At 37.6% G+C, this 16,096-nt stretch overlaps 2 protein-coding genes across 3 annotated transcripts; both read right to left on the bottom strand.

Annotated features, from left to right (window-relative positions):
* Positions 1-274: 274 nt before the first annotated feature.
* Positions 275-3,681, bottom strand: hspa8 (heat shock protein 8). 2 transcript variants are annotated; one of them, XM_015059856.1, is made up of 9 exons: positions 3,563-3,681; positions 2,890-3,111; positions 2,494-2,699; positions 2,255-2,407; positions 1,617-2,172; positions 1,330-1,532; positions 1,035-1,233; positions 732-964; positions 275-656 (listed from the first exon to the last, which is right to left on the bottom strand). In XM_015059856.1, exons 2-9 carry the CDS (start codon positions 3,092-3,094, stop codon positions 471-473), a joined length of 1,941 nt encoding a protein of 646 aa, XP_014915342.1. In that variant the 5' UTR covers positions 3,095-3,111; positions 3,563-3,681; the 3' UTR covers positions 275-470. The 2 variants fall into 2 exon arrangements, with proteins under 2 accessions (XP_014915342.1, XP_014915343.1); XM_015059857.1 differs by having other exon boundaries at positions 2,890-3,099.
* A 600-nt stretch (positions 3,682-4,281) lies between these two features.
* Positions 4,282-11,404, bottom strand: crtam (cytotoxic and regulatory T cell molecule). Its single transcript, XM_015059855.1, has 10 exons — positions 11,267-11,404; positions 9,320-9,463; positions 9,066-9,218; positions 8,828-8,947; positions 8,372-8,527; positions 7,710-7,973; positions 6,077-6,130; positions 5,850-5,987; positions 5,554-5,640; positions 4,282-5,108 (listed from the first exon to the last, which is right to left on the bottom strand). Exons 1-10 carry the CDS (start codon positions 11,310-11,312, stop codon positions 4,939-4,941), a joined length of 1,332 nt encoding a protein of 443 aa, XP_014915341.1. The 5' UTR covers positions 11,313-11,404; the 3' UTR covers positions 4,282-4,938.
* Between the last annotated feature and the right edge of the window lie 4,692 nt (positions 11,405-16,096).

Below are 16,096 nucleotides of genomic sequence, written 5' to 3'. Positions count from 1 at the left end.
TTAATCCAGCCAAGAATCCTTGTCAGTACAGATGAAACCAAATGTATATACCCAATAGCTTCAGTAACAAGAAAAAAAATAAATCTTAGCTATTTTTGATCCCAACCCTATAGCATTTATTTTGTGTGTAGTAAAAAGGTAGCCAGCATTGAATTGAGTTTAAGCACCATGTAGAATAATAATTTCACATAAATATAAGCTCTTCCAGTTTGTTTGTTTTTTTCCAAAGTAGCAAAGTGCTAAATTATTTGCAGGAATTTAAACTGAACAAGAGTCAACAGTTGCAAATTTTATTTTTAAGGAAGTGACAGTCTATAAAACAAGACATGTCAAATCAGTGTTTGCAGACAAGTTTTCCATGTGTCAATGCAGTTATGGACCTAGTCAATACACTCTTAAGCTTGTAACTTCTGCTGTAAGAGGGCTTCGGTCTTAACATCCCAGGAGGTAGGTTTGAGGGGATGGCATGTTTAGTCGACCTCCTCGATGGTTGGGCCAGAGGATCCGCCACCGGGAGCAGCACCACCTGCTCCTGGGAAGCCACCAGGCATGCCTTCTGGCATCCCACCAGCACTCTGGTACAGCTTTGTGATGATAGGGTTGCACACCTTCTCCAGTTCCTTCTGTTGGTGTTCATACTCATCCTTTTCAGCAGTCTGAAATAAAAATAAAATTGGGCATTAGGGCAGTTTAGGAATGCTCAACAGGTGGTTTCCCTCCCCCTCATTTACCTGGTTCTTATCTAGCCAGCTGATCACTTCATTGCACTTATCCAAGATCTTCTGCTTGTCATCGTCGCTGATCTTTCCAGCAAGCTTCTCATCCTCCACAGTTGACTTCATGTTGAAAGCATAAGATTCCAGGCCATTCTTTGCAGCCACCTTGTCACGTTGCACATCATCCTCTGCCTTGTATTTTTCAGCTTCCTGAACCATGCGCTCGATGTCCTCCTTACTGAGGCGACCTGAAAGCAGAGGGCATTTAGAAACTGCCAAGAAATGTTTGGGAACTGGCCAAAACAATCCAGAACTTACCTTTGTCGTTTGTGATAGTGATCTTGTTCTCCTTGCCAGTGCTTTTGTCAACAGCAGAGACATTCATGATGCCATTAGCATCAATATCGAATGTCACCTCAATCTGTGGAACGCCACGAGGAGCAGGAGGAATTCCTGTCAATTCGAACTTCCCCAGAAGGTTGTTGTCCTTTGTCATAGCACGCTCTCCCTCATAGACCTGTTGCGACCCATTTAAGACAACAAGATTGGCATGTTCACCTTAACATGGCAAGATCAGGCCACACTCCTTTAAAGATGACCAGAGCATCCTGACCTGGATAAGCACACCAGGCTGGTTGTCAGAGTATGTGGTGAAGGTCTGGGTCTGCTTTGTTGGAATGGTGGTGTTGCGTTTGATCAGGACAGTCATGACACCTCCAGCTGTCTCGATACCCAGGGACAGAGGAGTAACATCCAGAAGGAGCAGGTCCTGTACATTCTCAGACTTGTCTCCAGACAGAATGGCAGCCTGGACAGCTGAAAAGACAAAAGGAACATCCCAAATCTGTTGGCACACTGGACTGAGGATCACCATGGAAAATGACCTAATCCTGTTCTTACCAGCTCCGTAAGCCACAGCTTCGTCTGGGTTGATGCTCTTGTTCAGCTCTTTTCCATTGAAGAAATCCTGAAGGAGCTTCTGGATTTTGGGGATACGGGTGGAGCCACCTACCAAGACAATGTCATGGATCTGACCTTTATCCATCTTGGCATCACGGAGAGACTTCTCCACTGGGTCAAGAGTTCCACGGAAGAGATCAGCATTGAGCTCCTCAAAACGAGCTCTGGTGATAGAGGTGTAGAAGTCAACTCCCTCATAGAGAGAGTCGATCTCAATGCTGGCCTGGGTGCTGGAAGACAAGGTGCGCTTTGCCCGCTCACAAGCAGTACGCAGACGTCGGACTGCCCTCTTGTTGTCGCTGATGTCCTTCTTGTACTTGCGTTTGAACTCGGCAATGAAGTGGTTAACCATGCGGTTGTCAAAGTCTTCCCCACCAAGATGAGTATCTCCAGCAGTGGATTTCACTTCAAAGATTCCATCCTCGATGGTCAAGATGGAAACATCGAAAGTGCCACCACCGAGATCAAAGATGAGCACGTTCCTCTCTGACCCAACCTAAAAGTTCAGCAGGTAAAGCCAATTAGTGAATAGCAGTGATTCAGTCTCAAGTTAAGATGGGAAACTGATTTCTGCCTACCTTCTTGTCCAGCCCATAGGCAATAGCAGCTGCAGTTGGTTCATTGATTATACGCAAAACATTGAGGCCAGAGATGGTGCCAGCATCCTTGGTGGCCTGACGCTGGGAGTCATTGAAGTAAGCAGGTACTGTGATCACAGCATTGTTGACAGTCTGAAATAATAAAGGCAGTCGTTAGCATTTAATTTATAAAAATCAGGAAAATGTATATACACACACACATAAAAATTAAGTCTTACTTTTCCAAGGTAGGCCTCAGCAATTTCCTTCATCTTTGTCAACACCATAGAGGAGATTTCCTCTGGGTAGAAGGATTTAGTTTCACCCTTGTATTCAACCTGAACCTTGGGGCGGCTGCTGTCATTGATTACAGAAAATGGCCAGTGCTTCATGTCTGACTGTACAACGCCATCATCAAACCTCCGGCCAATCAATCGTTTGGCATCTGTAAAGAAAAAGAGCCAAGCATGTAACCAGAGTAAGGGACCAGCCTCACCTTCCTGGGAAGTAGGAAATGTAAATGGTAGGAATCTGCACCTTAAAGATGAACCACTTGAGTGAAATGTGTTAAAATGTACTTTCAGCATGAAAAACTGGCAGAATGGGAAATTTAGAATTGAAATAGACTTTCATACCAAAAACTGTGTTGGTAGGGTTCATGGCAACCTGATTCTTGGCTGCGTCTCCAATCAGTCTCTCGGTATCTGTGAAAGCCACATAGCTGGGTGTGGTCCTGTTGCCTTGGTCATTGGCAATGATTTCAACTTTGCCATGCTGGAACACACCAACACAGGAGTAGGTGGTTCCAAGATCGATTCCAACTGCTGGTCCCTTAGACATGTTTACTGAGAGAGGGACTAACAAAAAAAAAAAAGTATAATTAAAAAAAAAAAAACCTCGAAGTCTGCATAATAATGAAAACAAGTACATTTTAAAATATACATATGTAGGGATACAGAAAATTATATAATATATTCTTTCACCCCAGGTAAAAATACCCGGAAAGACTGCAGGAAGCTTAACCGCCATTAGAGAACGTTCGAGAATGTTCCAGAAACCCCTCCCCCTACCGCAGTAAGAACACGCTTCTGACTAACACAAACGTATATTCATAATCCTGGCATATAAACCGTTTAATTTTAAAGTCATCTTTCAGTCAGGCTTATATAATTAACAATATTAAATTTGATTAGAACTCAATTACGTCTTATTTTAGAGATGTATGTATAAAAGAAAACGTTAGCAAAACCAGTAATCACACCCCCTACAAGAAGATCGACTTGTTAACAAAACGAGTAAGAATCTTACCAAATCGTTCGGTCGGGGTTGACAGAATGTGCTAAAATGGAATGGGGAAACAGTGACAGACCGGACACCTCTCTGGGATGTGAAGGATAAGGAACGTTCTGTTTCTCGTAACGTTATATATCACCGGCATGCCGGCCAATCAGTGTCCAGTCGTTGTTACAGCACCAATGACATTGGTGATATCTGATGACGCTAATGACGATGCTCATCACTTCCTGTTCTTTCGGCTGAAGCCTTTCATAATCACTTTGAGAGAACACGTGCGTGAGTGAGCATGGCGTCCTTTATTGGAACAAAAGGTCATTGGCTGAAGCGCATACGTTTACAAGGATTGTGCTGATGCTGATAACGAGTTTAACCGCGTTATTAAAGTACAAAACGAACTCTTAAAAGTGATGATAATATTTAGATGAAAACAGCTGAGTGAAATCATGTCTTTCCGTTAATTTTTCTACTTATTAACAACGTGTTTCCGTTCATTTTTCTACTTATTAACAACGTGCCATGCTTGTTGTTTGGTTCAAGTGTTTGTAACCTTCCAGTTCATTATTGCTTTGATGAGAGACTGTGCAGTATTAGTCAGAAAGTCTGTTTCATAATGCTAGTGTTTAGGGAGGACTTGTCTGTAGTTAGTTATTCACGTAATTAATAAGAATGATAAAAACTGCTAAATATAATTTATCCATATTGATACTTGTCCTTGCTCATACAATATTTTGTAGCAAAATAATATTTATTGGTACAACATGCATACATATATTTATTGGTACAAAATTCCAATAAATATACTTACATTTACTTACATTTCTGTGTAAAAAAATACATTATTTTCCATGTAAACAGTGTAAACAAGCATTTTATCAAGAACACATGCAGTTGTTTAGTTATTAGTCATAAACACCAGCAGACTCCTCCACTTCACTTCATTTTCACATATTACATAGGAAAGAAAAATATCCATTTCCCATGGTATGGTCTTTACTTAAAAATCTAAAAAACATTTCAAATCTAAGAAAGGACCATTTCCTCATAAATACATGACTTTTACAACAGACTGTCTTCGTACTGTATCATGATTTGTTGTAATTTTCAGATTTTGGCACTTTTATACATTGTATTCACAAACAACACACTAAAACTGTTTGCATTTGAGTATTTGAGGATAACAAACACGCATATCAGTAGTTTATAATCTTTTAATGACAATCCCAGGATGGTTCATAACTATAATAGTGTAGTGAGGTAATGCCTCCTTTTATTGTGCTGCTCCTTGAAATTGCTGGAAACACAATTACAGGTTCAGTAAAGTCAGGGAATCTGACTTTACTGGTCAGGTTCATCGTTTGATGATGAACCAGTTCTATCGACGGAAGTTATTAAAGTGAAGTCTCCTTTATGTTGCTTCTGACTGCAGCTTGCATCTGACTTTGCGAGGTCTGCTCTATGGTGGCGCTTTCTTTTCGAGTCATTGCATTTGGGTTCGTTACTGAAGTTATTACTGCTGGATCCTCAACAACATACTGTGCGAATACCGTGTTGAAGAGTCCTGTGAAATAAACAGAGAATTTTACAATGAGGGATTTTTTTTCTTTTTATTAGAAACAAAGACAAACTCAAAACCATGCTTCTAAGAGAGACTGAAAACGTTAACTGTAAAGAATAAGAAACATAATGTAAACTTACAGGAACAGCATAATCTAAACTAATTTTCTTTCCATATAGCTATGTGGGCATACATGGGCATAAGTTGTGTTTAAAATATTTCCTGGCTGGCAAGTAAGCAGACTGTTTCTGCTGCACAACATATCCACACTAGTCATCTTTTTCAAATGGGATTCAGTGTCATTCTCAGAAAAAAAAATCAACCCTCATTTATTAAAATATTAAAATATTCATTGTTTGGGTTCCAACTCTATTTGATGCATGAGATTATGATCTCTGCTGTCTAGGTTTCACTACAAAATGAAAGGAATTACAATTCACTGCCTTACCTCTTCGCCGTTGCCCTTGGGAGTTCTTTTCTTCTTGGCTTGATTTTGACTTACTGCTAGTTTCTGATGGGTCACTGTCTTCATTCTCTGTAACAATGAAAACTGTAAGATGTTTGTGAATGATGACTAAGAGGCATAGAACTGTCTAAACTTGTAACTGTAAGATATTTGTGAATGATAAGCACATTCAAATGAAAGCACCATTATATACTATGTTCACAGCATTTAAAGCAGCTCCAGCAGAAATCTGATGTTGGTGTGTTTCTGCACAGAAAATAAGGACTTAGGCTGCTTACCTTTCTTCCAGGCAATGTGTGCTCTCCTCAGCTTGATAGCAAAGAAAATGACCACTACCAGAAGGGCAAAGATGAGGCATGTCACCAGAAGTACTAATAAGGAAGAGCCTTGTTTCCTTTCTGTTCTCTTATCAGGGTCTAGGAAAAAGATATAGCACAGCTCACTAAAAGCCCACCAATGATTCAGCCATGTCAAGACCCTACATTTAACAGCATGTGGTGTTTACCTGTCATGTTTATCTTTGTAGTATTAGACAGGTTTATGTCCTCTAGTAAATCACCTTTAAAGACATAAGAAACATTTAGTTAATGGCAGATTAGTTGTTCCTCCTTTTAGCTGTTGGTATTTAAAACATCTTCCACTTTCCATAGATGGCATATCTCATGTAGAGTGTGTGTATTCTGAAAGACTAAATAATGTAAAGCGAGAATGAACAATTTAGCTAATGCAGCCAGTGTGCTAAATGAGGATATCCGGTTTCACCACTAGATGTCAGCAAACGCATTTTCTTCATTTTAATAGTCAGGACCTTTTATGCTAACTATTAAAATGACAAAGGTGTTGTTTCAGAGGTGGTGTCATTCCAAATTAGGTCTGGTGTTGTAGAATTGAGCGAGTTCACTGTAGATAGTACTGGAAGCAAGCATATAAATAGTTCAAAATTAACGTTCAAACTAACTTATTGCAGGCAAATTTACAGAATTCAAACAGACTTTGTTTGGTATTTGGAGATATTATGAAAAAAGGATGAACATGTGCAGGTATCAGATTAGCACACAAAACCTATGCTGAAACTCAGTGTTCCACCATTACACTGACAAGATCACTGTTAGTGTTCCACCATTACACTGACAAGATCACTGTTAGTGTTCCACCATTACACTAACAGTGCTAACCACACATTCTGAACTCTCCTCATCGGAAACAGATTGTGTAATATCACAACCCACAGCTGAGGTTTGATGACAGTCTGCATTAGAAAAGAGAGATATCTGTACTTTCCATCTCAAAAACCCACAACTTGTACATGCACCATTTAGACCTTTTTTCCTGTATTGACCTTCATGTACAAAATTTCTTTTTAAGAACCATTTGAAAAAATTTAGATTAATTGAGCTTAGCAAAGCACACCAGACAGTATTTACATAAATTCAGACAGAGAAAAAAACTCAGGATGTGGGTCGTCAATTTTCAGGTACAGGTTAAATAACGTACTACACCAGCTCCCATGCTATAATTTCCTAAGGGTTAGTAGTGTCTCAACCTGGTTCCACTGGTTCTGGTCTGGAAACCAATGCTTTGTTTGGCTGAGTCAATAAGTGGTAGCTACTAGCAGGCTTCGCTCTATCCATTATTTAAAGTATTTCCTTAATGACATTGTCTTTCTTTTTTTTCTTTCTTTTTTTTCACAGTGAATGGAAACAAATAGTTGGATTTTATCCATCAGCAGCCAACTCAGGAGTAAGCACTGATACCCATTTGGGTGAGGGCTGTCAAAGAACACTAAACTCATCTTTGTTGGCCAAAAGAGTACTGACTTATCACAAAACACTAAAAATGTCTGCGTTTATGGGTCTTCTGTTGGTTTTGAAGAGTTTTTCTGGGTAAAACTTGAACAACTCAACTTCACTATTAAAGAACAAAAACACACATAGCATGAGTGGAAATTCACCTCTACTGATATGAAACTTGTGTTAATATATTAACACTTTATTTGCAGTAGTTTCTGAGGACCGGTTTCTTTTTCTGCTGTTACTATTTCCTCTTTGTCTCTCTGCTCTACATACTCACAAATAGTGGAAATATTATTCAGAGCACTTGCAGTATGAAAGCTCTAAAATGACATCAATTTCACCTACCAGTGGTGAAATGTGAGTGAACAGATGTAGCTGACTCCACAGAAGGTGCAGGGATCGCAGTGAAAGTCTTGGGGTCACTGGCAGTAAGCATCTCATTGGATGCAGATGACCATTCTAATGAGGGACCATTTGTGTTTGTGGTTGAAAAGTGGACTGCTGGGTTATTGCTTATGAAGAATCTTGAAGTTGTCCTTAGCACCCTCACAGAACTCTGAGGCTGTGCTGTGGAAGGACTGGAGGTGGATGTGAGGATGGGTTTTGTTCCTGTGAGAGAAAAAAAGTATTACATCATAAAGATCAGAAACAAGTAATAGGAAGATATGCGTTGTCATCTGGATAATTTTCAAATGACGTATGTTGTCCAACTTAATAGAGGAAACCAAACTATTTAGGGTGCACAGAAAGGGGAAATGGTTTTGGTCTGTTATTTTGGTCAGAAGTTCAGAGCTTAAGCCAATGAGACAGAGCAACTGATGGGAAAAAACCTGTTGCTTCTCTGGTTTTATGATGATACAACCACACTATCACTGTTCTGCAAATATCCCAATTTATTGGAGAAGTACTTTCCTGTAAACAGGTTTCAATAAAACCTCCTGCCAGTGGGAATATTTTCTCTGCCGGGAGATATTTGACAAAGATGGTAAGAGATATCTGGAACTCACTCTGTTTTCCAACTTTCACAAACTGCATCAAAGGCCCTGCATGTAGATCTGGGTGGTGAACAAGGCACTTCACAGTGACTCTGCTATTCTCAGGATAAACATATAAGATTGCTGCTGTGACAAAAGTTTTGGGTTCTTCATATGTAGTTCCTTGAACTGTGAAAAAAAAACAGTGTTCATTAACAACAGCCACTAAGCAGACAATATACCTTACAACAGGAATTATTTATTTAACTCTAGTCATTTGTTCCCAATATTGTGGGTAAAGATTAGTATCAATACCACTTTATTATTGTTCCCTTAGAGACATTTTCCTGGCAGATTCCAAAAACTCCATCAACTCCTCTTGTTTTTTTATACTTTGTCATGTGCTTTTCCTTCTATCTTTGTCCTATCAAATCTAAATTCAAGATACTTTTTCCACATTATAGTTTGCATTTTTCTTTTTCAACATACATTGAAATTCAGGTTCATTTTTAAATTTCCAAGTTATCTTGGGATGTTGGAAGTTTCCCTTAGCGGTGCATTTTACAGCAGACTTCTCTCCTTCCCTCGTCACTGACATTCTTGGAAGATCTTTAAATAAATGGAAAAACAAGAAAAAATAACATTAATTCAAAAGCTATTGTACAAATATGGATTAAAATGTGGCTGCAAGAAATATTTTGTTATTTGATTACATTATTTAACTCACCCAATACTGTCACTCTAACAGTCTTCACTGACAGTTTGGGTTTATATTGTGTGCATGTGTAAACACCCCCATCTGTAAAGGTGACATTGGTGATACTGATGGAGAACTGTGAGTTGGTCAACTTGGTGATGCTGTATCGTTTGTCCTTTATTGCTAGAAAAAAAAAATACAGTTCTATGCTTCTTAGTCATCATTGTGACATATTGTCATTTTCTAAAATGGTTTCACTAAAACATACTACGTAAAATATTCACCTGAAACATTGTTGAAGAACATAATATTGTTGTCTGGGTCCCTCCACTCAACGATGCCTTTATCAGATTTGCTAATAGGACAGCGTAGATCCACAGTGGAGCCCTTAACTGCAGTCACATTTTGCATCTTTTCTGCAATTGAAACTGCGAAAAAATAAAGGTGAAGTTTGAGTTTCTTGAAAGTCTAAACTTGGAGCTGTGGTGACAGCACTTCTGACAGAGAAATTTGAACCAGCAGAAACAACATACACCTATCCATTGGAACAATTTCAATAAAAGCGTGGAACAATGAAATAATATTTCCTTCTCACAGCTGTCCGAGGCTAAATCTACTTCTCACACCTTGACTCATCTGTTCCCCTGTTTGTCATTGCTCTGCCTCTGCATATGTGTGTGTGGAGGTGGTGTGACCTTAAAAGAAACACTACAAACAAGCAGACCCCCTGTTGCTTTTCTGCTGTGACAGGAAGTAATGTGGTCAATTCTCTTAGCTGAGAGAGAAAGTGGGGCGGGTGTGAGAGAAAATATAGATTAGATGTAGGCTGCTGAAGGGGGCTTTGAGTGCTTTTTCTTTCCTATAGGCTGAAACACACATCTTGAAAATAAGTTTGTGGGGGCATACTGACACCGTTTCTCAAGATAGTGGGCTTCAAAGGCTATCAAGACCTTGTCTCTCTGTAATATTTCAGGTTCATTACCAATGCTCATGCAAGGCAAAACAAAAAACAAAAAAACAAAAGCAGTTCATGTTTTTAGCCGAATAGAAATACATATATCATACAATTATAAAACTGCTAATAAAAGAAAGACATAATCTATCAATAAATCAACTTGACACATTAGTTTTTGACACATTTGAGCTTTAAGACAAGATTTTTAGATTGTTGACATAAGCAGTTTTTAATTTATTACCTGTGGTTAATTTTCAGTTTTATTTGTTGCTAATGAATGTTTTACAGACTGTAATTGTATAAGTGAAAATTTGTTGATTTGATTGAAGAAAATTAAAAATACAGCTCTTGCATGATTCCAGTTATACATGACAAATGTATTATTTTCTTTCCATTTTGCAAAGCATGTCTTACTGGTGATACCTCATGGCCACTGTATTTGGGCTAATTGCATTCTTGCTTTATAGGCTTCTCTTGTGGTTCATTTTTTAAACAGATTGTTGCTTTGTTAGCAATCTTGCGATTTATCTCCATACTCAAGCCAGCAGTCACAAATGGACCATCTACTGAATCATTTTGAAACATTAACAAATCTTCATAGAAAATTCTTTCGACCTAAACAGCAAAAAGAGATGATTCATTTTATTTTTAGAATCTAATTCTTTAAATGAGTATGTCAGGACTTCTGGCCTAGATATCTACTGAACTTTTTCCAGGAAACTTGAACTGATTTCTGATAGGGAGTTTAAATTTGATAAACATCTAATGTTTGATTATGTCTTAATAATCGCTTTGTACTTCATCTTGCCTGTGAGTCAACTGACAACTTTTTTAATAAACTTAAATACAATATAACAAATTAAAACAGTTTCTTAATGCCAACACCATATTTGTATGGTGCACAATTGTATAGTTTAAACTTGTCCTAATATTTTTCAAGCTGTACATAAACTGTTTGTACACTCAGTTTCTCTACAGGAGAGTATCTGTTGTGAAGAAGTACAGATGTGTTCTTGTTCTGCAAGCACATGTCGGTTCTGTATAGTCAAAGTAGCTTCTGTATGTTCTCCAATAAGAACATTTTATAAGAAAATAGTGTTACATAAGTGGCCATACTGATTGCCTTAAAATAATTAAAAATGAAACCAAAAACCATTTAACCACAAATCCAAATATATGTTTACTGAAGATTTCTCTCACAAGTACCAAAACGAAATAGATTGAACAAATAATTAACTTTAGCGGTGAAAAAGTACTGAAAGTAAAGTAAACTCACCTTGTATAAGCACCAAGAAGACAATAAGCTGGAGCTTCATTTTCATTCTTTCGATCTTCCACTTTACTGCGCTTCCTCTGCACTCGCTCTATATGTACTTCACACAGGGACCTTCCGTGACATCACACAACTGTGGTTTCCCCTGACTTTTCATTTTAAGAGATTTTCATGTGATTCTAAAATGAAAAGTCCAGGTCAATAGTTCAGGAATCATACATAGTTTTTATTTTGTAGTTAGATATGTCAGGACTCTAGGTTTTTGGGTTGGTTTTGCTTTTCATTTTATTTAGTTTTATGTTTTAGTTCACTTTAGTTTAGCCCTTCATGATCCTTTTGATATTATTATTATTATTATTATTATTATTATTATTATTATTATTATTATTATTATTAGAGGTATTTAGTGTAATTAGAATTGTCTTATCGCTTTCCTTATTTTCAGTCCTTTAAAGTGTTTCTAGTTATTCTTCCATGTCCGAGTCTATGTATATCTTCCTTTAATGATTCTAGTTAGGTTATTTCTTAAGTCCTTCTAGCTTCCCCCGTAGTGTTATATGGGAGAAGCTGTTTGTACACTCAGTTTCTCTTGCCTGTGAGTCAACACAGGCAAGCTCCTCTTTTTCAGTCACAACTCGCCAGTCTGTCTTGTTATCTAGTTCTTCAGGGGTTAGGGGTTAGGCTTCTCCCATATAACACTACGGGGGAAGCTAGAAGGACTTAAGAAATAACCTAACTAGAATCATTAAAGGAAGATATACATAGACTCGGACATGGACAAATAACTAAACCTAGGGTAGTTAGTTCAGTAAACTAGTTCTTATTTTGTCACTAGGTTCAGTTAGTCTTTCTTTAGTAATTTTAGTTAGTTTTTTTTTTGTTTAGATCTTCTAGTTTCTCTAGCTCTATGTTCCATAGTTCTCGTGAGATCAGCTATTCTATTTAGGTTAAATTATGGGTTCCCTCATATCCTAGTTCTTCAGGTTTTCCTTACTCTTAGTGTCTTTTGTATTAGAAGCATTTCTCAGCTCCCCATTTCCTCCCTTTTGTGGTCCCCAGCAGATCTACTTAGTTTCCATGTGCCACCTTTTCCCCAGCCCTCAGCCAGCTAATATGCCAACTACTCACACCTGCAATCACTCTTCTCATCTAGCTAGGCCATTGTTCCAATTACTACCTCCCAGTACTTAAGCTCCTCTTTTTCAGTCACAACTCGCCAGTCTGTCTTATTATTTCCATGCTGTCTCCATGCTTGTCATTCTCCCAGTGTTCCTTAGAATCACTTTGTGTTTCAGTTTTGGATTTGGTTTGTTTTTGTTTCCCTTGGATATAATTTTTTTTGTGAGTTGGACTTTGATTTTGTTAATTAAATTTTCTAAACCGCACCACGTCTTTACTTGCTGCTTTTGGGTCCACCACACCACATCATGACAAGATAATATTTAGATTTTGTTGTATAGATCCGTGACAGATATACATTGTTTATTTTAATTATTTTAACAACCATGTCATTTGTTGGTCAACTAGCTAAGTATTACCTTATTTAATTTATTATTAAATCTGGGGTAAACCTATTGAGGGAGAACCCAATTTGCAGTGTAAGGAGTTGCAGTGTAAGATGGTAGAAGATTGATTCAGATAATGACTGCCTTCAGTTTGGTAGTCATTTAAAAAAAACACTTCATAAGGTGGGAATGTGTGCTGAACACTTTGCTAAGCAAAGATTATAGACATTCGTCCAATGGACATCCAACCATTGCTTATGCTCGCTTATCCTTGCTGGGATTCAGGGGGACTGGAGCCTGTCTCTAGTATACCCTGCCTCTTGGCCAAGATGAAGTACATGGGGCAAGAGGCAGGGTATACCCTGGACTACCTCTTGCCTACATTAATATAATTATTAATGTAGTTCCATTTTCTGTTATTATCCCTGCAAGGCAGAGATTTTGCTTCAAATAGATACAAAAATAATCTAAAAAGAGCAAATCATGTAAATCTTATACAAATAAATATGACTCCAAATGAAAAAACAAACAAATTTTTTTTAATGTGATTAATTGAGGTCTCACTTTTCAAGTGAATGACCTAATTTGTGATAATCAGATTGACTCACTGGGACTTCATTATTTTAATGTTCACATTCCTTGAAATACTGGATGACGATGAAGAGCAACCACCATCTTTGAGTCATATGTATTAGGCCATTTAATAGCTACATGACCACTAAAACTGCTTCTGTTTGTAGTCATACACCAGGCCCTTACTTTTAAATTGTAGACCAATTATCAGATTTATTTTCTGACTTAGTGTTAAATACTGATAAAGTTATTGTAATGGGGTCATCATCCATATTGACACTTAAAGAGATATCCTAAATGTAGTCTTTAATGCTAGCTGAGGTTTATTTGGCTTTGCTCAAAATGTCTACAGACCCATTTCTCCTATTTTCATAGTCTGGACTTTGTGCTGACATATCATATAAAGTGTGAATAACAGAACCTTTTCCTGTGTGACTATTTTTTAAATTACCTTATTTAAATTACCTTTGAGTTTAATCTACTCTCATCCTAAGGCAAAATGACATTTTCTGACAATGCTGTTACAGGTTTAAATGAATCTTCTTCATTTTTACTTTCCTCTGTATCACAGAAAACCACAGTACACGGCAGCCATCTCAATTCTGGTCTTTCACAAACTTTGTAATGTTACTTCCTCATTGCATGTTGCATTAGATAATGTAGCCCCCTTGAAAAAGAAGGTAAGTAGGCATTGGACTCCCTGCTTTAATTAAAAACTATGTATTTCAAAGCACAGTACTAGAAAATTGGAAGAAAAAAGAGCTTTACACATCTAGCAGAGTTCTACTTGACCTGGAAATAAAGTCTGTTGTTATATAAAAAGACCCTTTGCTGAGCTAGAACAGCATCACCATTCTCATCATTGAAAGAGGAAAATAAGAACCATCCTAGGTTTCTTTTCAGTACAGCTACCAAACTTAAACAGAGTCATGGTTCTGTTGAGCTATCCAATTCCACAGCTCTCATCAGTAATGACTTCATATAATTATTTATAAATAGAATTTATTCTATTAAAAATAAAATCTCTGGAATCTGGCCATAATTGATTGCTTGGTCAGTAAGTAAAAGAGCACTGGACATTAAAAGAAAGTTTTCTTGTAAACGTGTCTTGAGACAATATCTGTTGTGAATTGATACTAAATAATCAAATTGAATTACCTTTAAGTTTAATTTGTTTAGGTTATCACATATCACACAACAGGCCAAATGATTCCATTCACAAACACTTGCATTCAGAATGACACATCACTGTCATTTTGGAGTAATGTCAGTAATGTGGTCAATTCCACTACCAGGATTAATTAGCTTCTGTTTCAAGGGGCCTACGCTGCATGTTCCTTATGCAATATGCAATAAGGAAGTAACACCATGAACAACAATATCAGTTTGTGAAATGAAAGAAATGAAATGGCTGCCCTCTGCTGAGTTTTTCTGTGATACAGAGGAAATATGAAACAGAATATCTTAAAGTTACTTGGAAACCATGTTGCCTTTTCACCTCAAATTTTACAACTTGTAAACATGTCTGCTATAGCAAGGGTCACCAACTCCAGTCCTCGAGGGCTACCATCCTGTAACTTTTAGATGCGTCTCTGCTCAAACACCTGGATCAAATAAACTGCTCGTTTCCAGCCTATTGCATAGAGGAATGAATGCTGGTGAGGGAATTCAGACATTTTGGAGCAAAGGTGAATCTAAAAGTTTCAGGATGGTAGCCCTTGAGGATTGGAGTTGGTGACCCCTGTTCTATAATATGGTATATGTTCATTCATCTGTATGGTGTTCATACACCATACAGATGATGTTCTTTAGAGTCTAAATCAGTTTTCTTTTACAAACACAAAGGAAGGTCTAATTAATTTAGATTCTAAAGAGCATAATCTATATCATGTCAATACACCATATAGATGATGTTCTATAATATGGTATATGTTCTATATGATAGAACATCATCTGTATGGTGTTCATACACCATACAGATGATGTTCTTTAGAGTCTAAATCAGTTTTCTTTTACAAACATAAAGGAAGGTCTAGTTAGACTGTCAAAAACCTTGAGATTTTTGTGGGAAGTGATAAGATGGACAAGGTTAGAAATTGGAATAAAAAAAATTAAATAGGAATTATGAAGGTGGGGCAGTTTAGAAATTAAGCTATAGAGAGGCCAGGTTGAGATGGTTTGAACAAGAGTGATAGTGGACAAAGAATATTGAAGATGGAGCTGTCAGGTAAAAGAGGATGACCTTGGAGAAGATGCATTGATGTAGTGAAAAAGGAAATGTAGTTGGTTGGTGTATCGATGGGATAGGTTGAGATGGAAGCAGATGATCCACAGCGTTGACCCTTCAAAGGAGCAACCAAAAAATGAAAGAGAACACTGCTGTTTTTATATTTATATAAAGGTATCGTAATTACTTTTTTCAGTTCATTGGTGTTGTAGTTTACCCATTCCCCCTCTGTGTACCACCCAGGTCCGTTTACCAGTTTCGGGACCCGACCAAAACCCCTCAGTGTCATACCTTGAGAAATAATGAGATTTTAAGTATAAAACAGGGTTTAATGCTGAAAATGATCAAATGTTGCAAGTCATAAGAGTCATACAAATGGAACAGATACAGAGTGACATTCACCATCCAGCACTGGGGTCCACTTAGCTCACCTTAGGGGTGACACCAAGTGAAGCAAAGATAATAGCATGAGCTCTGCTTTTAGCTTCTCCTCATTATGACTTTAAAATCTTCTAAGACATTCAAAAG

The sequence above is a fragment of the Poecilia latipinna genome, unplaced genomic scaffold, assembly GCF_001443285.1.
Source record: "Poecilia latipinna isolate Pla-1442-1.1 unplaced genomic scaffold, P_latipinna-1.0 Scaffold1663, whole genome shotgun sequence".
In the NCBI taxonomy this organism is placed as follows: Eukaryota; Metazoa; Chordata; class Actinopteri; order Cyprinodontiformes; family Poeciliidae; genus Poecilia; species Poecilia latipinna.
Note: the sequence above shows the minus strand (reverse complement) of the source record. Positions and strands in the feature narration are given on the sequence as shown.

Coding starts and splice junctions, on each gene's coding strand:
- hspa8 (XM_015059856.1), bottom strand. CDS start 3,094: ATGTCTAAGGGACCAGCAGTTGGAATCGATCTTGGAACCACCTACTCC. Junction 2,173..2,254: donor CCTATGGGCTGGACAAGAAG/GTAGGCAGAAAT, acceptor CTGAACTTTTAG/GTTGGGTCAGAGAGGAACGT. Junction 1,533..1,616: donor AGCTGTGGCTTACGGAGCTG/GTAAGAACAGGA, acceptor TTGTCTTTTCAG/CTGTCCAGGCTGCCATTCTG.
- crtam (XM_015059855.1), bottom strand. CDS start 11,312: ATGAAAATGAAGCTCCAGCTTATTGTCTTCTTGGTGCTTATACAAG. Junction 7,974..8,371: donor TGTGAAAGTTGGAAAACAGA/GTGAGTTCCAGA, acceptor TTTCTCTCACAG/GAACAAAACCCATCCTCACA. Junction 5,109..5,553: donor CCAAGGGCAACGGCGAAGAG/GTAAGGCAGTGA, acceptor TTTATTTCACAG/GACTCTTCAACACGGTATTC.